The sequence below is a fragment of the Panthera onca genome, chromosome A1, assembly GCF_046562875.1.
Source record: "Panthera onca isolate mPanOnc1 chromosome A1, mPanOnc1 haplotype 2, whole genome shotgun sequence".
NCBI classification, from domain to species: domain Eukaryota; kingdom Metazoa; phylum Chordata; class Mammalia; order Carnivora; family Felidae; genus Panthera; species Panthera onca.
Window position 1 is genome coordinate 33,021,758 of NC_138339.1, and position 25,749 is coordinate 33,047,506.

At 41.2% G+C, this 25,749-nt stretch overlaps 1 protein-coding gene across 4 annotated transcripts in view; it reads left to right on the plus strand.

The window, feature by feature from the left end:
• The window catches only part of C7 (complement C7), a 56,530-nt gene extending 37,854 nt beyond the window's left edge, over nucleotides 1–18,676 (plus strand). For all 4 annotated transcript variants that reach the window (XM_081796105.1, XM_078445132.2, XM_078445134.2 and 1 more), the window contains 6 exons: nucleotides 853–940; nucleotides 3,367–3,499; nucleotides 6,974–7,165; nucleotides 11,824–11,914; nucleotides 15,091–15,275; nucleotides 17,480–18,676. In XM_081796105.1, the coding sequence (XP_081652231.1) occupies nucleotides 853–940; nucleotides 3,367–3,499; nucleotides 6,974–7,165; nucleotides 11,824–11,914; nucleotides 15,091–15,275; nucleotides 17,480–17,661 (871 nt within the window). In that variant the 3' untranslated portion in view covers nucleotides 17,662–18,676. The remainder of the gene's footprint in view (nucleotides 1–852; nucleotides 941–3,366; nucleotides 3,500–6,973; nucleotides 7,166–11,823; nucleotides 11,915–15,090; nucleotides 15,276–17,479) is intronic.
• The last annotated feature ends 7,073 nt before the right edge of the window (nucleotides 18,677–25,749 follow it).

The window sequence follows — 25,749 nt, forward strand, 5'->3', positions numbered from 1 at the left end:
AAATCATGATCAATACTTCACATTTCTGAGTTTCCTCAAAGTGTGGAAAGCGTATAAGGAACTCAGCTGAGAAGGAGGCGACATTCACGGGCTATTCTGTAATGCTTTCCCTCAGATTTCAGGTCTCTGGAGTGGAGGTAATACTGGTGGCACGTTGGCTTCAGAGGCCATAAAACTATTGTTTAATGATGGATGTCACTGGGATTACCATTATTATGAGCTTCCTCTAGAGATTGCCTTGCGGGAGGTAGAAAGAGCATGACGTTAGGAGCCGAACCGACTACAACATGAATGCAGCCCTGGTATTTATTACCTTATAACCTTGGGCAAGTCATTCAAACTTTCTTTTCGTCATATACCTCATAGGGTTACTGTGAAGGTGCATTGAGATGTTGCGTATTTACAGAGCAACTGCCAAGGTGCCTAGCACAGAGGAGATGTTCCCTTTCTTGCAGGGTCACTAACAGGAGTTCCTTTAGTTTTAATCCAGAATCAATTCCGTGTTAAAGACACTTCAGAACCAGACAGCCGAAGAAAAAGTAGGTCTGAGGCAGGTGACCTCTAGAAATCCCATGAAGTAGGTGTTTTGTCCAGAGACTTTTATTTCCTTTTCTTTCTCTTTGTTTTTCATACTACTGACTTAGTAGCTATTTTTTGGTAGTTTATGTTTGAGTTTTCTATCACAGGATATGATCAGATATTGATCCCGAGAATGACAAAAATAGCACATCAGCATGTTTACAGGAATGGAGTTCTTTCAGATGTTAATGAAAAATTCACTGTGGTGCAAAATGTTTATTATGCTGTGGAAATCCATCACATTAATTATGTTTTGTTTCCTTTTCCTTTCAGATTGCTTGAACCACATTGTTTTCCTTTGTCTTTGGTTCCAAAAGAATTCTGTCCATCACCTCCTGCCTTGAAAGATGGATTTGTTCAAGTTGGTTATGAAAGATATATTGTTTTCCTCTGCATATGCTCTTTGCTCCAAGTTCTCTCTCTCCCTAATGTCATAATCGATTTCCTTCTTCCATGATGAAATAGTGCTACAAATAGTTTATATGTGCATTTTAGTTTTAGTGGTAAGGGTTTTAGTTTGTGACTTTACTTCTTTGGCCAAGGTGATTAGAATTCTGCAGAAGGCAGTATATCTTCTGCAGTACGGTAAATCAATACTGCTGCCCAATGAAATTAGAAATGTAATCATGCCAGAAGGCTGTTAAACATTTCCGTTCTTAACACTAAAATAAGAATCCATAAGCAAGTTCTGCAACAAAGAGGACTTTCTCTATTCTTGCCACTGAGAAATGTCTTCCTAAGATTTTTTTAAAATGTTTATTTATTTATTTTTGAGAGAGAGAGCAGGGGAGGGGCAGAGAGAGAAGGAGAGATTGAATCCCAAGCAGGCTCTTTGCTGTCAGATGCAGGGCTTGAACCCATGAACTGTGAGATCATGACCTGAGCTGAAATCAAGAGTCAGACACTTAACTGACTGAGCCACCCAGGCGTCCTGAGAAATGTCTTTAAAATTTTTTTTTTCAGAAATATTGGGTTTGGGAAGAAATATTGGGTTTATTCCAGAAGCCAATAAGACATTTAGCCAGCACTGGTGAGATATGGGTCATTATACTTGGAGCGATTTTCTTGTTTGGGAAGGAACACAAGTTACCTGCCACTTGTCATTGTAGGGAATTTTCTTGGCCTTGCGGCCATATTAATTTCTGCTCTTCTCACTGCTTGTTATGATGAGGCTTTGGCCTCAAGCTCCAATGAAGTCTCCTCCCAGCTCACGTAGGAGGCTTTCGTCAGGACCCTCTCAGTGCTGCCAGCCTTGCTTTCTCAGAGGGTTTGCCTTTGAAATTCTAGGCCCTTAAACACACGCACTGACATTTTGCTGAAGTTTCCCCAAATGTAGATACTGTTGGGAAATGGAAGAGGGCTTCTGTGTGTGTGTGTGTGTGTGTGTGTGTGTGTGTGTGTGTGTGTAGAGAAGGGAATGAGCCCAGCATCTCTAACACTCATTCTGTCCCAATACAGTCACCACAACCTACTAAGTTCCTGAAGGAAACACAGGCTTGGCGAACAAGGCCAAACAAACTCATATACTTCAGCAAACCGTGAACTGTTGTCCCAAACTCCAGTGCATGTGGTGTCCTGTAAGGGGCAGGGGTTCTGAACACTGCCCCATGGACGGGCTACATCACAGTCACCCAGAGAACTTAAGAATAGAGATTGCTGCTTGCCCCCTTACCTTCCTTTTTTTTTTTTTCTTTCTCATTCTGTGGGTTTAGGATAGAGCCTGAGAGTTGTGCTTTTTTTTTTTTTTTTTTTTTTTTTTTAAATTGCTACTAGTGGTTCTGATACAGAACCCAGTTTGGACACTGTTATAACAGTCCCTTCTGTCAGGCAGACGAAGGCCTATTGGCTAGAACCAAAGCAAATCAACTGTCCTTTCCCAATTTATTCAAACTCAAGTATTAACCTGGGTCCTTTGTTTCCTACCAACTGGAGCCAGACTGAACCAGGACTGACAGTGAATAGTAGAAGGCACCTTGGGATTTGGTTCTAATGGCTGGAGTAGCCAGGTGCTAATGCCGAGCTCTCAGCCCTTCCCCAGGCCGATTTTCTTTACCACCCCTGGGGTGGCAGAGAGCCCCAAGAATGAGGAAAGGAACTAATAGAGATCCCAAAAGAGCATGATTACCCCTTTAAGTTTCAGCTTCAAATTCTTCCTTGCTTCACCATGAAAGCTCACCTCCTGGCATGTCCTTGAATCTAGCCCAGCCACAGTGGCCCTTCCCTTACAGGGTAGGGGCTGGAGCTTAGGATGGGAGAAGATCAGCATTACGCTCCCTCTAAAAGTCGTCAGTGAGAAACTTAAACTTTCATAAACATGCTGATAGGATTTGCACATTTCTGTCTGTTCCTACCAGCTTTTATTAGGCGGTATGGCCAATGAGCAGCCCATGACGTCTTACTATGAAGAACTGACCAACAAGTACATTTCCGAGATCTGATAACAACTGTCTTTTCCTGGAACATGCAGGGGCCGGGGGGGAAGGGACTCGGGCAGTGTCCACAAAAGTAATTTTGGTAAAATGCTTAGTACAGTGCTTGGTATTTGGGGACAATTAATAAATTATATGTGACATTAATAGCTTTATTTTAGTTAATGGTAGTACCAGTGTTGTTGACTAGGACCATACAGGGAAAATTGTTTTTACAGATAATTTTTTAAATTAGTTATTTGAACTTAGTTTGCCTGATGACTAAAAGAAGGCATCATTTATAGCCCAAATATATCTAAAGAAACTTTTTTTAATGCAAAATAGACATACTCTCTCTCTCTCTTTTATTTCTCTTTAGGATGAAGGTGCCATGTTTCCTGTTGGGAAAAACATAGTATATACTTGCAATGAAGGTTACTCTCTAATTGGAGACCCTGTAGCCAGATGTGGAGAAGATTTACAGTGGCTTGTTGGGGAAATGCATTGTCAGAGTGAGTGGACTTGGTTGTAGCAAATAACTTAAGATGAGAGAATAATGTGGAAGGGAATGAATCAAGACGAATAACCGCTCACTGTGTGGCCCATGTCTTGACATTCCTTTCCTGAGAAGCTCATATGCTCCTGTTCAAGTTTCAGCTGTGTCTTGAAAAAGCCCTCAGCAGTCTCTAGTTGATAGTGCTTCTGTTAGGCGAGGCACATTTCACTGCAATTTTAACGTTTCTGGTGCAAATTCGAATAGGCCAGGGAGCTCCATTCTGGCTAAGACCTTCAGAACATCCCATATAGTTCAATTTCTAGGGATGTGACCAAATCAGTGTACTTCCTTGATTGTCCTGCAGTATTAGTTGGTTCAGCAGATGGATAGAGCTGTAGAGATACATTTTTTTGCTATATCAGTTGGTCTAGGCCTTGGAGAAAAGCCTAGTGTACACGTGAACATCTTTTTCCTCTTGGGTATATACCTCTGAATAAAGTCTCTGAGTCATAGGATGTACATACATTTAGACTTAGTAGATGCTACCAGACTCCCAAATGGTTGTACTAATTTACATCCCTACCAGGATCTGAGAAGCCAAGATTGCTCTGTATCCTTATCAACACTTGATATCAACAATCTTTAAAAAATTTTAGCTATACTGATGAGTGTGTAGCAATATCTTATTTTTTAATTTTGACTTTTCAATTTATATTTTTCCTGGTGACTATGTTATGATGCCTGTTTTCATGTTTATTTGCCATTTGCATATCCTCTTTGGTGGAGTGACTGTCCAATCTTTAGCTCCCCTTTTCTGTTGGTTTGTCTTTTTCTTATTTGTAGGACCTCCTCTCTTCCTCTTTGTTTCTGTCTCTATCTGTCTCTCTGTCTCTCTCTCCTGGAGTCCTTGAGCAGAAATTACTGAAATAGAATATAAACATTTTCTAGCTTACAGTAACAAAGCCAAAAGTTGGTTCTTTGAAGCGTTTAATAAGATGCTTTCGCTTGAAGAGATTTTTTCCCCTTTATTGTGAATCTGCTGATAAGAAGTTGACCCAGTCTTTGTTCATCTTAAAATGTCTTTGTTTTATCTTCATTTTTGAAGGATGTTTTTATGGGTAAGAAATTCTAGGTTAGCAGTTATTTTATTTAAGCTCTTTAAAGATTTTACTCTAGTGAGACATTCACTCTTAGTCATACCACTTCTGGTTTGGAAATCTTATGTCTGGACACTTTTGAGAATTTCTCTTTTTTTCTGGTCTTTGGGTTTCAGAAGCACCTCCACAGTGATGTGCCGAGGTGTGATTTTCTTTGTCTCTACCCTGGTTAATATTTGAAGCACTTCTTGAATCTGTGCATTTATGTCTTTTGTCAATTTCAGGAGCTTCTTCGCCATTGTGTCCTCAATTATTGCCTCTGTCCAATTCTTGCCCATTTTTCCTCCCAAGACACAAATGATATATTTTTTTAGATTGTATATATTACTACATTATTTTGTGTTACATAATTTTTTTCTTCTCTCTGTTTCATCCCAAATATTTTTTAATTGATCTAACTTCCAGCTTATTAATTCTCTGTACACTTGTATATAATCTGCTTTTAAGAACTCTGTTAAGTTCTTAATTTCATTTTCCAATTCTAGATATTTCATTTGTCCACTTTTCTATACTTTCCTTTTCTCCATTGAAATTCTGTGCCTTGTCATTTAATTTTTTCCCATCATGTAAATCACAGTTATTTCTTTTTTTTTTTTTTAATTTTTTTTTTCAACGTTTTTATTTATTTTTGGGACAGAGAGAGACAGAGCATGAACGGGGGAGGGGCAGAGAGAGAGGGAGACACAGAATCGGAAACAGGCTCCAGGCTCCGAGCCATCAGCCCAGAGCCCGACGCGGGGCTCGAACTCACGGACCGCGAGATCGTGACCTGGCTGAAGTCGGACGCTTAACCGACTGCGCCACCCAGGCGCCCCAAATCACAGTTATTTCAGGGTCCATGGCTGTTAATCCCATTCTCTGGACCTACTGGGGGTCTGTTTCTATTGTCTTTTTTGGGGTTTTGGTGAATTCTTTTCCTTTTAAATGTCGTTCCTGTTTTGATTAAATGCCAGCCTTTATGTGTGAAAAAATAATGGAATAGTCTGAGGTTTTGGATGACGTTCTCTTCCTCTAGAAAATACTTGATTTTGTTTCCTGCAAACAGTAAGGCTGTTTTATGTCCGGTTTACCTTTGTTCCTAGGGTGTAACCATTAAGGGATCCCAGTGGAAGGTCTGAGATATCTTCCCAGGTCCCTCCTTTGTGACAGGACTGGACTCTACCTCTTTGTCCCCTAGCCCTATTAGACTGTTAAAAATTCTACTCAGCTTTTCAGCCACAAGCTGTAGTTCCTCCTTAGTTTAGCAGCCTTTAAGCATTTTTTTTTCAAACTTAACAAATACCTCAAGGAGAAAGGCATTACCAAATGTTGTAATCACCCCTTTAGACTTCTCACTGGAATCTTGTACCTTCAAATTTTCATGACCTTGGTATCTCTCTGATGCTTTTGGAAGTACTTTTTCCTTTACTTTTGTATAGCTTTTCTATTTGTTTTTGTGGGAGCATGATTGTGAAGCCAGTGATTGCATCATGGCCAGAAACAAACAAATCTGATGCTAGATTATTAGCTTTATGAAGGCAGGATATGTAACTTGTATCTTGTTAAATCCCTAGCAGCATACAACATACTTCGTTAAATACAGGCACTCCATAGATGCTGTTTTTGAATTAATGAGTGAATGGAATTTCTGATGGAAATGGTACAGAAACAGAGCAGTATTTTGTAGAATATTGTCCGAAGTCCATTAGAGAGATTGCCAGTTTTTTTTTTCAAATCATGAATTCTGACTTGCTTCCCATAAGTATACATGTTTCTCTTTTTTCTCTTTGCTGTTTTCTCAAGCAGAAGATTTGAGGTAATGAATGTAACTGAGAAAGACTAGAGATGGAAAACCAAAGAACATTTAATACTTGTATGGTTTCAAGGTTAAAGGTGGTTCTTTAAAACTTTCAAATAATAAAAATATCTAATTGGATATATGCTAATGGTATGCAAATGATATGCAAATTTTCTTGGGAAAATTCTGGTGGGACTTCATCAGACCAGACAGATAAGTGGCAGCTATGGAAAGTTTAGTTTTGACAGCAGCCTGGCCTGGGCTTTTTAGGACTCTGTTTATAAGGCTGATTCATTTTATGTTGTCACATTGCTTTGAGGGCAGGAGTGGAGGATGGGAACTGTTTTGGTCTTCAGTCTTTTATTGGTCAATTACATGCCAGGCACTGTGGGACATGTCTTTCAGGGCATCCTAGGAGTGAACTTACCTCTTCCTCTTTGTCCTCTAATGTGAAAAAGCAGAGCATGTGTATTAACACTATTCGAAGTTGTCTTTTTAAAAAAAAGATGGCTTAGGAAAGCAATGACCTTTGTATTCTCTTTTCTTCTATCTTTAGAAATTGCCTGTGTTCTACCTGCCTTGATGGATGGCATACAGAGTCATCCCCACAAACCTTTCTATGCAATTGGTGAGAAAGTGACCATTTCCTGTTCGGGTGGCATGTCCTTAAAAGGTCCTTCAACATTTCTCTGTGGATCCAGCCTTAAGTGGAGTCCTGATATGAAGAATGTTCAGTGTGTGCAGAAAGGTGAGTAGCTTGTAGGTCTGTCCAAGGACACCAGCACTCAGGTGAGTGAGAGTCCTTGTGGCGGTCCTTTATGGCACTGGATGGCCATAACTGTGAGTTATTTCCTCTGTCCTTGTCCCCTTACAAGAAGGTCGGTTCATAGATGGGGTAACAGACTTTGTTTGACGTGGCATAGATAGATTCATGGAAAGCAAGGAAAAGCAAGAAGAGCCCTGTGGTTCTGAAACTAACTTAAACCCTTATCAAAGATTAGCTTTGTATCTGTTTTGGTGCCAAGAAAATAAAGGATTTTCAAAGGATGATTTCTGGCCTTTTTCCTGATTTTTTTAATGTACTTTTATTAAGTACAGAGTTTAAAAACATTCTGTATGTTTCCTTTCTGGGTTTTCAGAGGGTTTATTGGCATTATTGAAATAGAAAACTTAAAAGCATTTACATTTAATACTGCAGAGCAGAAGTTATTTAAAGCAAAGTGTTGTGGCTTGTGAAGCCGTTTTTAAGAGTGGAAATCCAAAAATCCAGTATTTTGAACATCAGGCAAATTAAAATGGTCTTTAAAGAAGCTATGGTAAGAAGAGATTTAAAAAGCCAAACTATTTCTTTTTAGAGATATTTAAGGTGGGATGGATTTATTTTTTAAATAACCTCCTATTTGTTCTTTACTTACATTTTTTAAAATAAATGGAAAATATATGTTTGTGACAATTAAAAAACAGGAAAGAAGGAAAACTCACTTGCATTCAATTTTGTATGGTATTCTTATTTTTCTAGTGTATGACTTTATTTTTTATTAATTTTTTTAATGTTTATTTATTATTGAGAGACAGAGCATGAGCATGGGAGGGGCAGAGAGGGGAAGACACAGAATCTGAAGCAGGCTCCAGGTTCTGAGCTGTCAGCACAGAGCCCGACGTGGGGCTTGAACTCACAAACCGTGAGATCATGACCAGAGCCGAAGTTACACGCTTAACCGATTGAGCCACCCAGGCGCCCCTCCAGTGTATGACTTGTATTTAATTCAATGCTGAAGTTTGCCTTTTACAGTGAGTATGAAGTACTAGATTTCGTGAGTGATACCATCAGATGGATCAGATGGTCACAACTTAAGAGAGGGCAGGCTGCACAGAGCCATCTGTGGCTGATGGTGGGCATGGGCTGTGGTACGAAACCTAGATGCTGATGACAGAAAACAGGAGGGCAGCATGGCCAATGGTGTGCCTGCTGTGCTGGTTTCCACGTGCTCGTTAGCAGTCAGAGGTCCAGAGCAGGGACAAGTGCTTTGTTTTTTACTGCGCTGAAGCATAAATAGGAATTTATCAGGCATGTTTGAAGTAATGGACCTCTACCAGGAATTCTAAAATTAAAGAGAACAATGTACACTTGATGAGGTTGCTCTTTTATTCCGAATGAGATATTATATACTTATCTTTCTAAAATGTCTCCTTCATTCGTTTTGTAGCACAATTCAGTATGTATTTTCTCCTACACAGTAGCAAATTCTATTAAAGTTTTAATTAAGGGTATTTTTCAGGCCTGTGTGTTTTTCAGAAGTCATGATGAATATTAATAGTAACTACCCTTAAAATATGTCTATCACAAATAACAAACTCCAGGTTTGTCAGCCTCCGAGGTTGAGCTTTTTCAATACCTGATGTATCGGTATTTAGTCTTTTTTTTTTTTATTGTGGTAAAATAAACATAACATAAAATTTACCATTTTAGCTATTTTTAAATGTACAGTTCAATGCATTAAGTGCATTCCCATTATCGTGCAACCAACATCACCATCCATCTCCAGGACTTTCTCATCTTCCCAACTGAAACCCTGTGCTCATTAAACACTAACCACTGATTTGTCCCTCCCTCCATCAGTATGTAGTTTTGACATAAAGATATAGGAAATTAAGAAAGCTGTGTTCTTAAACGCAAAGGTCTTCGGTCTAGCTGATTCTACCTGTGATTTTTCATAAAGAAATTGTAATAACTTCTAGAAAACATTTAAAATCTAAACTGTCATTCTTATGAATGATTAACAAATAAACTTTTAAAAAATATCATTTCCAGTTTTATTGGGAAATAATTGACATACATCACTGTAGAAGTTCAAGGTATACAGTGTGATGGTTTGATTTGCATCTACTGTGAAATGATGACCACGGTAGGTCTGCTTAACATCTGTCATCTCACAAAAGCACAATTAAAAAAAAAAAGAGGGGTGCTGGAATGGCTCAGTCGGTTAAGCGTCTGACTTTGCTTAAGTCATGATCTCATGGTTCATGAGTTCGCGCCCCATGTTAGGCTCTGTGCTGACAGCTCAGAGCCTGGAGCCTGCTTCAGAGTCTGTGTCTCCCTCTCTCTCTCTGCCCCTCCCCTGCTCATGCTCTGTCTCTCAAAAATAAATAAACGTTGAAAAAAAGCAAATTTCTCCTTGTGATGAGAACTCTTATGATCCACTCTTCCAACACTCTACCTGTATATCATTGAGCAGCATCAACCACATTACATCCCCAATACTCATCTCTCTTATAACTGGAATTTTGTACTCTTCGGCCACCTTCTTCCATCCCCCCCCCCCCCCCCCCCCCCCGCCCTCATCTCTAGCAAATAAACGTCTAGGCACAATGAAGAGCTCATTTGCATGGCTTTATCATAGAACTTTAGTTTTGGTACATTTAGATTAGACTTTTCTTAACCCCAACACTATTGGAAGTTTGGGCCCGGGAGCTCTTTGTTGTGGGAGTCTGTCTTGTGCATTGTAAGATATTTAGACATTGCCAAATTGCCCCTGCTTGAGAAGCACTGATCTAGATAACACCACCTTAAAAAACATTTTATTTTGGAATAATTTTAGATTTTGGAAACGTTGCAAATAGAGTTTCTATATGCCCTTTACCATGTTCTCATAATATTAACATCTTATATAACTTGACATAATTTAGTGAGTTGACTAAGACATTAATATTAGTGCAATACTATTGACTAAACTACAGACTTTATTTATATATCACCAGTTTTTCCACGAATGTCTTTTCTTTTAATGTTTATTTATTTTGAGAGAGAGAGAAAGCACAAGTGAGGGAGGGGCAGAGAGAGAAAGAGGGAGAGACAGAGAATCCCAAACAGACTCAGTGCTGTCCGCACACAGCCCAATGTGGGACTTGAACCCAGAAACTGTGAGATCATGACCTGAGATAAAACCAAGAGTCGGATGCTTAACCAACTGAGCCACTGAGGCACCCCTTCACTGATGTTGTTTTAATGGTCTAGGATCCAATTCAGGATACTACATTGCATTTAGGATACTACTATTCTAAAGGGGAGTATTTAAAGAATGAGTACTTATTATACACATTGCTGAACCTGGCAGGCTACAGTTCACGTTGTTACCATTTTTACAAGTTACGGATTGTCCCCGAGATTTTACTGTCTTATCTAAAGCTCTTAGGTTTTCCAAAGTGAGGAAATATTGCATAGTTCGTGCATCCATAAAAATATGCTTTTCAGATAAACTGCCTTTATAAATATATCCAACAGAGCACTAGTTTTATGATGGGAAAGTATATATATCATTGAATTCCATTGTCATGAAGCAGGAAGGAGGTGGGAATAACAGGATGTTTTAGGTTAGTCACCTTGTAATCAGGTATAGCTGAGGAGACGACAGTTAAATTAAGCTCTTGTAAGCTGGCCTAAGGTGTTTTCCTGTCAAAGTTGGAATGATGGTTGACTTTTGATCCATTTGTAGAAAACACAAAACAATGGAAAAGGTTTAATTAATGTAAGTACCTCTAGATATTTACTCACCGTTGAAAGGAGACCAATTAGACACTTACATGTGAGAGGTTGTTAACAGATCTTGGGGTACAAGGGAGTTCTCCATGTGGAGATCACATTATGGCGCTTTCTGCCCCACTATAGACAGAGGGGGCAACATGCAGTCCAAACAACAAACAGTTTATAAGCACCGACTGCTTGATGAAAGGGAGCCTGCTCCACTGGCCTTGAATTCAGACAAACATGGACTTAAATCCTGGCTTGACCAATTTGTTAAATGTGTGAACTAGCACTAGTTTCTTAACTTTTCTGACCCTTAATTTCTTTTTATTTAAAAAAAAATTTTTTTTTTTACGTTTATTTATTTTTGAGACAGAGAGAGACAGAGCATGAACGGGGGAGGGGCAGAGAGGGAGACACAGGATCGGAAGCAGGCTCCAGGCTCTGAGCCATCAGCCCAGAGCCCGACACGGGGCTCGAACTCACGGACCACGAGATCGTGACCTGAGCTGAAGTCGGACGCCCAACCGACTGAGCCATCCAGACACCCCATCTGACCCTTAATTTCTTTAACTCTGAAGTGGGCATTTTTTAAGGGGGATTAAATATCACAACAGCCACTGTTCCCACAGTAGTAAATGCTCAAGATATGGTACCATTGAAATTATTTGTAGGCTCCTCCTAGGAACACTGTTGTTTGTAAAATGCTTTACAGCTTTTTTTTTTTTTTTTTTTTTTACTGTACAAATTTGTAGCAGTTGAGAATATTACAGAACCTGGTTCAACAATTAAAATAATAGTTTTTTTTACCACAAAGAAGCTCTTCTAATGATTGCATCTCCCTTATCCTTTTTTTTTTTTTTTTTTTTTTTTTTTTTTTTTAGAAACCACTTTAACCCTGGCAGTGCCTGAATGTCAGCCCTGGGAGAAACTGAAGAATTCAAGATGTGTTTGTAAAATGCCTTATGAATGTGGGTAAGCTCTGTCTTTGCTCACCTCTCTCTGGTTTGCTTTATTCAAGATAAAAAATGTTTTGGTAGATGCTAGTGTCTCTGATCCAGGGTGTTGCTTACCAAGGGTTAAAGATTTTTGCTTGCATTTTAATCTGGCCCATCTGCTGTCTGTTATTTGCCTGGGTCTCTGGGGCTGACACCAGTGGTGTTGAGCAGTGTTGTACTCTGTCTAGAGAAAGGCTGAAGGACTTGGGCACTGCTAGTTTTCTATATAAAATGGGGCAACGTGAAAACTTGAGGATTTAGAGCTTACAAAGATTAGGACTGAAATTCCCTTGAAAGATACACTTTTAAAAAAAAAGTTTATTTCTTTATTTTGAGAGAGACAGAGACAGCACGAGCAGGGGAGGGGCAGAGAGAGAGGCAGAGAGAATCCCAAGCAGGCTCCGTGCTGTCAGCACAGAGCCCAATGCGGGGCTGGAACTCATGAAACCGTGAGATTGTGACCTGAGCTGAAACCAAGAGTCCATGCTTAACCGACTGAGCCACCCAGCTGTCCGAAGATACACTCTTAATGCAGTACCACTAGAGATACTGGTTTCTGAAATGTCCGTGGCTCTAGATGTGCATTACGAGAATTCCACCCAACTTGAAATCACTCCACTGTGGGTGGATATCTGAAGTAGGTACTAGATGTCTATGTTATGGTCCTAGTTGGACAGATTGTATGATTGCATTAAGACAAGAGGAGGTTTCCTAGGGGGACTGTTTACAGAAGTGTGGGCAGAGTGAAAGAAACTGCATGCCACAAGGCAGTACTCCCAGACTGCAAACAACCAGGGTACAAATCCATGCCCAGGCCTGCAGAGTGACAAGAGGAGCTTTTTTTTTTTTTTAAGTTTTATTTATTTATTTATTTATTTTGAGAGAGAGAGAGAGAGAGAGAGAGAGAGAGGGAGGCAGGCTGTGTGAGCAAGGGAGGGGCAGAGAGAGAGAGAGAGAGAGAGAATCCCAAGCACTGATACTGCAGAGCCCACTGTGGGGCTCAAACCCATGGAACAGCAAGACCATGACCTGAGCTGAGATCAAGAGTCAGAGGCTCACAGGAAGAGGTGCTCCACAGGAAGAGCTTTTATGCAAAGCTGGAGACAGAGGAAGATTCTGAACAGATGGCAGCCAAGGAAGAGTGGAGTCCCTCATTTTAGGGACCTCAGAGACTGCCCTGGAGTGAGCCAGGGCAGTAAACATCCCTTAAATCTCCTGCCATTGCTCAAATTCACCTGAAGCTAGAGGACAAGGAAGTCTATGGATATAGCTCATAGTTTCAGCCTTCCCGGCAGCGGGGGGGAAGAGTGGAGAACCAATCTGGAGACACAAATGGGAGATATCTAGGCTAAGGCGTTTATTGGTCATCTTTAAGGCTAAGAATCAAAACACAAATTTACTGACCAGTTACAGTTGGCCCTTGAACAACATGGGGGGTTAGGGGTGCTAATCCCCTCACATAGTCAAAAATCCACATATAACTTTTGACTTCTCCAAAACTTAACTACTGAGAGCCTACTGTTGACTGTTACCAATAACATATGTTACCAATAACATAAATATTTTCTATGTTATATGTATTATTTACCGTATTATTATAATAAAGTAACTAGAGAGAAGAAAATGCTATTAAGAAAATCATAAGGAAGAGAAAATACATTTATAGTACTATACTATATCCAAAAAACCCAGGGGCACCTGGGCGGCTCAGTAGGTTAAACGTTCAATTCTTGGTTTCAGCTCAGGTCATGATCTCGCAGTTCATGGGATTGAGTTCTACTTCGAGAGCCTGCTGGGGATTCTCTCTCTCCCTCTCTCCCTGCTCCTCCCTTGCTCAAGTGCGTGCGCACTCTCTACATAAATAAACATTAAAAAAAAAATCTATGTATAAGTGGACCCACGCATGCAGTTAAAACCAATGTTGCTCACAGATCAACTATACTTGGCTTTCAATTATTATTGTCGGCAAAACACATATCCAAATCCTTGACCACTCACAGGGAGTAATGGTGATTCTGGTGGCATCTTATAAGATGTAACTTCTTGTGAGAAAAAAATATAGCTAAATAGTGTAAATGGCAGTGGTGGTCAGCCCAGAATATTCTGACTGTGGTGTTATTTTTTATTAATCATTGTTGACTTTGATTCACTTTCATCCTCTTTCCAACTTTTCTGATTCATTTAGTTTATCTGCAGCCTGCTGTTTAGAGACTTGGTGTGAGCTTTCTATCAGATACTGATAACAAGGTGGCTTTACAAGGTCTCTGCCCTTCAAGCTGTTCTGAGTAGTTCGATTTAAGGTTTAAATAAACAGATAAAAGAAAGATATAAGGATTTGTTTTTGTGATGTAAACAACTCCAAGTAAATTTAGCTCTTGGCCATTGAAGAAAGTATTAGAGCTAAACATACACAAAAATAAATATAGACTCTGTCTACTATACAAAAATACTTTGTTGTCTAAGGTTTCACTACAGTAATGCTTTCCTTATCCATCAACATTCAGAAATGTCCTTGTTTTTATTAGTGACATTTCTACAAAGCTGAATCTCACCATTTGAGTACCAATGCTTAAGGAAAAAAAGTAATAATTTTTCTAGAACTATTTCTAAACTATTTTGTAAACACAGATACTTTAAAAAATCCTATTGAAAAATACAGTTTCATCTTCCCTTGAGGCATCGGTCATGAAGTGTTGCACAATGCCGTGTTATGGACAGGAAGTCTCCAGGCTACCGGACTGCGACGAGCTAACTTCTCCTGCCTTCAATGGTCCCACACGACTGCCATCTCTGAATGTGTGATCTTTGCTGATTTTCTGTCTCCTTCCTGCTTGTCAACCCACCCGCGTCCCCAGCAGACCTTGCCTTCTCTTCTAAGTTGCTGTATCTGATCTGCTCTAGATGAAACAAGATCAACACTAGATATCTCAGCTTGTAAAAATTGGGAACAAATACAGAGTAAAATTTGTTCATCTTGAAGATCTGAGGAGGGTGAGCCCCAGCAATGAAGGAGATTTGAGTGTTTGCTCCATCTTTTTCCTGTGGGTGGTGACATCTGAGGCACTGAGCTCCCAGCCTCGCCTTTCACTTCACATCCTCCACTTGTAAGAAGGAAAGTCTTCTAAATAATGTAATTTAAAAAATTTGTTTCAGATCCTCCTTGGATGTATGTGCGCGAGATGAGAGAAGCAAAAGGATACTGCCTCTGACAGTTTGCAAGCTGCACGTTCTCCACTGTCAGGGTAGAAATTACACTCTTGCTGATAGGGAGAGCTGCACTCTGCCTGTCCCAGCCCAGAAAGCCTGTGGTGCCTGTCCACTCTGGGGAAAATGCGATGGTAAGGGGCATTGTGTATTTGTAACTATAACAGTGCTAAGGTAGTAGTACTGAGGTCTTTTATTTTATTTTATTTTTAAATGTTTATTTATTTTTGAGAGAAACAGAGACAGACTGTGAGCGGGTTAGGGGCAGAGAGAGAGGGAGACAAAGAATCCAAAGCAGGCTCCAGGCTCCGAGCTGTCAGCACAGAGCCCAATGCGGGGCTCGAACTCAACGAGCTGTGAGATCATGACCTGAGCTGAAGTCGGAGGCTCAATCGACTGAGCCACCCAGGTGCCCCAGTACTGAGGCCTTTTAAACGGTAGTTTCTAGTTTAGCAGCAGATCCAAGCAGATCCCTGAGGACATGAAAGTCTCAGGCTGGTTTGAGAGTGAACTGTCCTTATCCACAGTCCTCCTTGGGGAATGGGGTAGGTCAAGTATCTAAGAAGACAAGGAGACATTCTTGATGGTTTGAATGTCCTTCCAAACACTGGTGATTCTCATTCCACCTTCATGATTTTTGCTCTGTCCTCCTATTATCCATATAATGAACTCATTAAAAAAATAGACTCACAGGGGTGCCTGGGTGGCTTAGTCAGTTAAGAGTCTGACTTCAGCTCAGGTCATGATCTCACAGTTTGTGAGTTCGAGCCCCACATCGGGCTCTCTGCAGACAGCTCAGAACCTGGATCCTGCTTCAGATTCTGTGTCTCCCTCTCTCTCTGCCCCTCCCCACCCCTCTCAAAAATAAGTAAACATTAAAAACATTTTAAAAAATGGACTCACATAAAAATAACTTTTTTAAAAAAGGAAATTTTATCATTTCTTAAAAAGAAGCATCACTTGCCATAAATATTAGATGACCACAAAAATACATGTAATGAAACAAAATAAGGTTGTAGATTCTAGCCAGATGCTGCTGGCAGCTTGAGGGATGCTGCTTCTTTGGGATAAAGGGAGTTCAGCAAGTGTTAGGGGGTGTTAAAAGCATGTCAGTGCCAAGGTGACACTTTCTTCTAGAAGTAATAAAAAGAATTTGAAGAGAATAAAAAAAGGAGTTACTCTTTCAAGTTGTGGCTCAAGATTGGCCGGTCAACTGTGTCCATATAGCACTTACCGTGATCTTGAACAGCACCCCTGGCATGGCCTACCTCCCACAGTTTCAGGTATATTATCAAGGGGGAAAGCCTGGCTGGCTGCAGCCAAGTCGCTGCCTCAGTTTCCCCATCTGTAAATTTGGGAGCCGGACTATGTGATCTGTGAGATCTCTGCCAGCAACTCAGGTCCTCCTCATGGCCTGTGCCAGCCAGGCCCCTGCACTCTCGCTCCTGGACTGTTGGCCACCCAGGCGATGACATACTGAACTCTAAACCATTGGGTTGGGTTAGGATCGCCGGTCACCAGTGAGCTTGTCACTCCTTTTGGAGACACCTGGCTGGTGCATTCCAGCCTGACACCTAAGCGCACACTGTGAATTCTCCCCCAACTCATTTCTGGCTTTTTTTTTTTTTTTTAAATTTTCTTTAATGTTTATTTTTGAGAGAGAGACAGACAGACTGTGAGCAGGGGAGGGGCAGAGAGAGAGGGAGACACAGAATCTGAAGCAGGTTCTAGGCTCTGAGCTGGCAGCACAGAGCCCAATGCAGGGCTTGTACTCAGGAACTGGGAAATCATGACCTGAGCCGAAGTTGGCACTTAATCCCACCCAGGCGCCCCAGACTTGTTCTCCGCCCCCCTCCCCCCCCCCCCCCCCCCCCGCACTGTCCCGGCACCCCATATGTGGTCTTCTGTGTTTTACGCCCTCTCTCTTAAAGTAAGTTGAATTCTTTTCTTTGTCTGTTTGAGCCTTGAGTCAACTTGGTCTTTGTTGAGGTCTCCTTATCTGGTCAGGGGTTGAGGGCTTACTGAGCTTCTGGCTCCCCTAGCCAGCAGCCCAGAGGAGGGAGAGAGAGAGGGAGTGCCCCTGATTTGGAGAGGGCTGGCCCATGCACCCCCCTCCCCCTCCCCCGGCGGCCTGGCGCCAGCCTAGAACCCTCCTCATGCTGAGTGGAGCGCAATGGTGGACTTCCCTGGCCCTCCCCCTCTCCCAGGGCGGTCAGTTGATGCCTCCAGGCAGGAGCTTGGAGAGATCTCCGCAGGGCATCGGGACTTTGGAGGTAATGTGACTTCACTCTCCCACCTCCTCCATGTGCCGTTAAGCCTCTGCCGCTCTTCTTTCCAGCCCAGAGCAGCAAATGTGTCTGCAGAGAAGCATCGGAGTGCGAGGAAGGTGGCCTTAGCGTCTGCGTGGAAGTGAACGGTGTGGAGCAGACGATGACCGAGTGTGCGGCTGGCGCGCTCAGGTGCCGAGGGCAGGGCGTCACGGTCACCAGCACGCGGCCCTGCGGAGCGGGGACCCCGTAGGCTCCCGTGGCCCTTGGCTGGTTCCGAATCCCGCAGCTGCCGTGGCTGAGGTAAAACGTGCATACGGTCACTTCTCCCAACTGCCAGCCACCAGTAGAAGCACCGACCTGCGTTCTGCCAAACCCGAACCGAGATGCTCCTGTTCTTCCTATTTAAAATGCCAGTCAGGATGAACAGTACGCATGAACCTTTGCATGAGCTGTGTGTTCCTGGACAAATTGCTGACACGCCTGGACCTTGACTTTTTAATCTGAAAATGAGAGGATTAGACCGGAGAACCTGGGATACTCCCTTCAGCCCTATGATTCTTTTAAGTATGATGGACTCCACCCATGGGCCGGAAACACTGTACAAAAGGATTAGGAAAAGGGTAAGATTCGAGAGGTTGGCTTCCCTCAGTGAAACTGAATGCAAACGGGACCTTAAATGGAAAAAGACAGATACAAATATCCATCCCAAGGAGTAATCTCTCGCCTGGCCCTGTGGACTCCAGTACCACCTGTAAGGATCCTAAAATCTTACTGGGAAATGGAACCACTGAAATTTCAGAACCAAGTTTATTGTGGTACCTTCTGCCTTCTTGTCGAACAACAAACACAATCCCGTCTTCTCTTTGGGGCTTTTCTTTAGTGTGTGTCAAACAGGAGGACTGTAATTTGCCCACTTTCTCCCCTTTTCTTCTGTAGGAAACATCGATTCATGCCTGGGCTGTTGAGTGATCATATATTTGACAGAATAGTTTTCTCTAATGTGAATACATGCTTGGATTTTTCAGGGGGCCATACAGGTACATCAGCGTGAGACATTGGCCTTCTATTTATTCCTTATTCATCTTTCATCAAAACAAAAAAGTAGCTGTGGGAGATGACATGAGTGGGCTTAAATGGAATTTAAAATATGCTTTTATATACAAATAATATCTGTGTACTTTTCTGATACCGATAAAGACATTTCAGCAAAACCTTAGTTAAAATGACAGTGATTAAAATCTCATTAAAGATACTATCCTTTGGAATTTTTGGATCTGTATCATGTTTAATTTTAAAGAATCTTCCCATGAAGAATGGCTAATGTGTTCTTTTAAAATATATTTTTATTCTTGAAACTACTTTATTGAGGTATGATTGACATGTAAAAAGCTGTACTGATTTAATATGTACAACTGGATGCGTCTGGGGATGAGTATATACCAATCAAGACCATAAACCTATCCATCACCTCCCAAAGTTTTCTCCCACCTCTCTTATTATCTTTCTTATTTCTTATTTGTTCTTATTTCTCACTTATTTTTATTAAAAATGTCACCTAAGATCTTTCTTCTTAGAAAATCTTAAGTATATGTGAAAGGATTGTTAGCTATCACATCCCCGACTGCCCTTCTCCTCAGCCCCTGGCAGCCACCATTCCACACTCTGCTTTATGGATTTGACTTTTGTTTTATTATTTACTTATTTGAGAGAGAGGAGGGGGGAGAGGAGAGAGAGAGAGAGAGAGGGAGAGAGAGAATCCTAAACAGTCTCCACACTCAGTCCAGAGCCCTACGTGGGGCTCAATCCCATGACCTTGGGATCATGGTCTGAGCCAAAATCGAGAGTCAGACACTCAACCAGCTGAGCTACCCAGGCGTCCCTTGAATATTTTAGATCATACCTATACACGAGATCATCTAGTATTTCTTTGTTTGTTTGGTTTGTTTCATTTAGCGTAGTGTCCACAAGGCCCACCCACATGGTTGTAAATGGCAGGATTTCCTTCCTTTTGAAAGGCTGAATAATATTCCATTGTGTGTATGGAAAATGTACCACATTTTTGTTATTCATTCATCCCTGGATGAACACTTAGGTTGTTTCTGTATCTTGGCTATTGGGAATAATGCTGCAATGAACATGGGAGTGCAGCTACCTCTTTGGGATCCTGATTTCAATTCCTCTGGATATTTGCTCGGAAGTGGAATTACTAGATCCCATGGTAGTTTTATTTATAACTTTTTGAGGAACCTCCATACTGTTTTCCACAATGGCTGTCTCAATGTGTTCCTACCTGAAATCCACGTAGGATCCAGGTCTAGCTTTATATACCACATTGTCCCTTGAGTGAAGAGTCAGATAGAATATATGGAAGTTATAAGGAGGCAGGTTTAAATAGATTGAAAACAATAATGTTCAGAAATGCTTAATTGAGGCCAACTGCATTTGTTAGAGGTTATAAGGGAGTTAATTTCTACCCTGGGTAGGGGGACAGATTTGAAATTGCAGGCCCAGATGCAGATCCAAAAACCAAGTTGAACAAGTAATTTATTTGGGAGGAAGAGATCAGTATCCTTTCAATAACTTCTCCTTTTGTCTTAAGCTAGTATAGGGTTAAATTTCTACTACTTGTGCTCTACCACCCTCCCTTCCTAATTGATACAGAGGATATGGTAAACATTATCGAATGCTATAGGAGAGGTCAAATGAGGCCTGAAGCAAAGAAATGAGCAGATTTGACAACTAAGGTTTGAGAAAGAAGTTTCACCGACTTAGTGAAGGAGAAGTAAGGAGTTAGTGAATAGTTGGTGGAGAAGGAGGGAGCAGGAATGAGGTAGAGAGATGCCATCTTGAAGTGTTAAATTTTGTACTTTCTTTCTTTTCTGAACATTCTTACACTCAACCTTTCTTCTAGTTAGAGATGTTCATGATTGCTTATAAGAGAATTAGGATCATTGCAGTGAATCTGCAAGGAGAAAGTAACTTTCAACATTAAGTCTTTTAAAGCGTTTTGAAACTTGAAAATAAGCTCTTGAACATCTAAATGGAAGGCTCGGGGGAAAGATAGGAGGACTGTTTATGCCATGAAAATTGACTGCAAAGAGAAGAGAGGGAGTGTGAGAATTCCTTCCGTTTGCCCTTCCCGCTGCCTTGGACCAGGTGAGGGTCATCTGGGTTAGAGAGGGCTATAGCCTTAGAGGAGAAGGCAGAAAGTGCTGGCATTAAAGCCTCTGGAGGGGGACAGAAGAAGAGGAGGGAATTGGCAGGTGCATTATGCATCCCTAGCCTCAGCGAGGTACATGGGAGCTAAGCCTCATCCTCCACGTCATCACTCACAATTTAAGTGGACACAGCAAGTCACCCAGGCAGAGAAGCTGCATTGGAAGATCTGATCACATTGGAGAGTGTCTTCTTGTGACATTTCCTAATAACTGACCAAATGGTAGTGCTGCCTATCAATGCCCTGAGATTTAGTGAACCTCGTCCAGACTGCTCTGCATATAACCTCCCTCCCTTCCACCAACAATCTGGGACACTTGTAATCTCCTGAAACAGAAGAAGGTTCTTATACTCAGGTGCGGGGTACTGGGAGTGTGGGGTGGCAAGCAGAAGTATCTGACAAATGCACCCCGGACCTCTGAGTTACCTGGCAACTGGCCAGCTAACTGGTTAATTGGATCGAGGGCTCCCCTTCAGCTGGGAAGGTCATGACTAATCTCAGCTTCATGTGAGAATTGTGATCCCATTCTGTTGTGAAGTAGTCACTTTGAGCTGCAGGTGCTGGGCAGATGGTGTACCCAGCATTCCCTAAAACAGGTTGTTATGTGCCTTTACCTTTGGGTTAAGATAAATATGTGTATTAAGGAATACTTTTGAACCCCATAGCTTATCATCTGTTCTATATTTTCTCTCTGTGGATACCAAAATTTCTTACTCCCACACACTCACTAACCCACCACAAGCATTTGGGTTATTTCATTTTGTAAAAAAATGTTCATTTTTGGGGCGCCTGGGTGGCTCAGTCGGTTAAGCAGCTGACTCCAGCTCAGGTCATGATCTCGCGGTTCATGAGTTCAAGTCCCACGTCAGGCTCTGTGCTGACAGCTCAGAGCCTGGAGCCTGTTTCAGATTCTGTGTCTCCCTCTCCCTGACCCTCCCCCATTCATGCTCTGTCTCTCTCTGTCTCAAAAATAAATAAACGTTAAAAAATTTTTTTTAAATAAATAAATAAATAAAATGTTCAGTTTTGAGGGAGAGAGAGGGAGGAAGGGAAGGGGAGAGAGATAGAGAGAGAGAGAATATGAGGGGAGTGGGGCAGAGAGAGAGGAGGGGACAGTGGATCCGAAGCTGGCTCGGTGATGACAGGAGAGAGTCCGACACAGGGCCGGAAATCATGAACCACAAGATCATGACCTGAGCTGAAATCAGATGCTTAGTTAACTGAGCCACCCAGGTGCCCTGGCATTTAGATTATTTCTAATAGCTAGTGGAAGTGGTCATCATAAACTTGAAGATAAACTAAAATGCTATGTACTTTGGGTACAAAATGAAGTAGGTGTTCAAGTGTACCTGTTCTTTTTCTGAGGTAGGAGAGGGGTGGGAAGGGACAAGACAAGAGAAAAGAGAGAGAGAATCATTTTTAGTACAGGATTAGCAGAAATGAGCAGCCACATTTGCCTTGCTACCTACCAGTCCACTGAGATTTTTCCTTCTGGATGGCCTAAAGTGTATTCAACACTTGTGCTAGAAATGGAATGACCTGTTTCTTTTTCAGAACACCGAGCCAGAAAGCAACCACAGTAGGAGGCAATTTCCGTTAATATCTGAGAAACCAGAGGTATATGCATGCCTTTCAATTACCTTGGTCTTTCAGGCAGCTCACACATTCGGGGACAGGAAAGCTGATGGCATGATAGGAATCCCTGCTGTGACAACCAAAGCACTTACAATTTGTCTTTTTATTTATTCCTGTCAGGCAAAGCTCCAGATTTACACTCAAAACATCAATCATGTAAGGAAATTTGCTTTTCCAAGCCAAGGGTTAACAAGACTGTATAGAAAGACTGTCGTTGTTTGAGAAGAAATGGGCTGATGGTGACTAGATGCGTAGGAGAAGAAAGACAATAAAATGTTATTTTTGATTTACAGGCTGAGGACAATTTCCTGTGAAAGGACAAACATAAAGAACTGTCCTGTTATTGCTGCCATTTGCGCACGTCCTTAGGAGAAGAGACTTGCACTGAATTCCAAGGGTGGGGTTTTAGGTACACAACACATCAGTGATGTTTAAGACAGAGATGCATTGATTTGAGGCATAAAGTGTATGTGCTGCAGAATGAGTGTCCATTATGTAATAATCAGCTGATCAAGTCGGCTGGGAACACAGAGGGGTCAAGGAATTTTCTATAATTGTGAAATGGAATTTTCTCATCAAAGGTAAGTTTCCCAGGCATCCTCCAGACAAAGTGATTAACACAAAAGGCTCAGCATTGATGTGTTATTAGACTATTATACAATCCATGAGTGTATTATGACAGTATTTAATAAATGGCTCCAATAGAACTCTAAGTCTGGAAACTCTTCTCTGCACAGATGCTAAGTATTAAGAGAAACTCCTGAGGTCAGGCATGATGTAAAACTGGACAAGCCAACTAAGTGGATGATTACAGCCCTACTGGATTAAATAGTTTGGTATGATAATAAGGGGCCCTCTGAAGTACTACAGATATGGTGCACAGAATTAATTAAATGTGATTTTCTGCTTGTTCTATCAGTTATTGAGAGTGTTGACATCTCCAACTGTAAGTGTGGATTTATTCATTTGCTTTATGTATTTTGAAGCTCTGTTATTAGGCACATAAACTTTTAGAATCATTATGTCCTCTTGATGAATTGAGCCATTTATTGCCATGAAGTGTCTCCTTATCTCTGATGTATCCTTTGTTTTGAAGTCTACTTTGGATTAATATAGCTATAAGAGTTTTCCTTTGACTAGTATAGAAGTAACATATATAAGTGATATATATATATATAAGTAGAGTATATCAGGGCTCTCCAGAGAAACAGACTCTATCTATGTATCTATCTATATATCATCTATCTATAAAATATGCTTATTATATATTTATTATGAGGAGTTGTCTTATGTGATTGTGGAGCTCAAGTAGTTCTGCAATCTACCATCTACAAGCCGTAGATCCAGAAAACCCTGGTATAAATTGCAGTCTGAGTCTGAAGCCCTGAGAGCCAGGAGCACCAATGATGTAAGTCCCATTCAAGGGCAAGAGAAGACCAATGTCTCAGCTCAAGCAGTCAGACAGTGCCCACCCACACTGGGGAGGGCCATCTGCTTTACTCAACACACCGATTCAAATGCCAGTGTCTTCTTGAATCACCCTCACAGACACACCCAGAACAAATGTTTAACTAGATACCTGGGCATCCTGTGGCCCAGTCAAGTTGACACATAAAATTAACTCACAGGTCCACTCCTGGTAAACGTGGCACCTATATGCATCTCCAAAATGTACTTAGTTTCCAAAGAAGGATAATAACAAGGTCATAATTCTACCTAACGTAATATAACTGAAAACATAGTAACTCCTTCCTCAGAGAGGAGGCAAAGAAATTGAGTGATGTTGACTCTCCTTCCTGATATTCTATAACTTAAGTACTGTGATGTAAAATTAATAATACTTAAATACTATGATATAAAGTAAATAATTTTATGTTGTGTGATATAGAGATAGCAAAGAAAATAATGATATTTGCAAATACACAACACACACTTGTAACAGAATAAGGAGGAAATACTCATGACAGTCACAGTCCTCATTTCTGTAACTGGTCATGTGGTTCTACCTGGCATTTATAACTTCTTTCTTCTGCTACCCAATCTGTACTCCGTTCACCTTCAGCAAGCACCTCAGCTAGTTGTGGTTTTTTTTTTACCTGATGGAGTGACCCATATCTTTATTGCTAAATGGTATGGACCATTAATAGTCCTTCCTGGATTGGGTTGTTGTAGTTTTTCATTGACCTTAATCACAGGGCATAGTAATACTATGAGATGCCCTAAGGGAGCTCCTGTATTCCAGACATATTCTTCTTTACCTTCATTGTGGAGTGGTAGTCCAATTTTCCTTTGGCAATCCGGATTAATCACCTCATCCAGCACAGTTATTTCTTCTCTTCCTGTTGACTCAGAGGCATAAGGAGTCCAAAGTGGCCAGATGGCAGGTGACTCTAGCCAAATAATTGGACATAGCCCATGAATCAGTATATAATCACACATCTGGCCATTTCTGCTTCTAGGCAAAGTGAACAGCTGAGCGCATTGCCCAAAGTTCTGCCCTCTGGGAGGATTTCCCTTCACCACTGTCCTTCAGGGCTATCCCAGAGAGGCATTGATGACATTACACTGATTGGACCAGATAAGAGAGAAAGAGCAGCTAGTCTTCAAGCACCACTGGATGTGCTGGATCATATGGCTCAAGTAGCACAGCAGCCCAGGCCTGTTGCAGAATCTTTTCTTGTTCTAGGATCCACTCAGCCCTGGCAGCTTTTGGGTCAGTCAGTAAATGTACTAGAGTAGCATCCCCAATTGAGGAACATGTTGCCTCCAAAATCTAAAGAGGTCCAGTAGGCGTTGTGCCTTTCATGGTTGTAGGAGGGGCCAGATGCAACAACTTATCCTTCACCTTAGATGGGACATGTCGACATGCTCTAGCACTGGCCTCCTAAAAATTTCACTGAGGTCCTTGAATTTATTCAGATTTCTTTCCCACCCTCTGATATGCAAATGTCTTACCAATAAGTTTGGACTAGCTGCTATTTCTTTCTTATTTGGTCCAATCAGTGTAATGTCATCAACGCAATGAGTTGGTGTGATATAGAAGAGAAAGGTGATTGAGATCTCGGTGAACTAAATTACAACCTAAATTCCACTTGATCATGGTATATGGTCCTTTAAATGTGCTGTTGAATTTGGTTTGGTAATACTTTGTTGAAGATTTTCACATCTATGTTTATCAGGAAAATTGGTCTGTAATTTTCTTTTCTTGGGGCTTCCTTTCTGGATTTGGTATCAGGGTAATTCTGCCTTCATAAAATGATTTTGGAAGTGTTCCCTTCTTTTCTGTATTTTTTGGAAGAGTTTGAAAGGATTGGTATTAATTCTTCTTTAAATGTTGTGTATAATTCACCAGTGAAGCTGTCTTGTCCTGGACTTTTGTTTGTTGGCAGGTTTTTTTTTTTTTTTTTTTTAATTTTTTTTTTCAACGTTTTTTATTTATTTTTGGGACAGAGAGAGACAGAGCATGAACGGGGGGAGGGGCAGAGA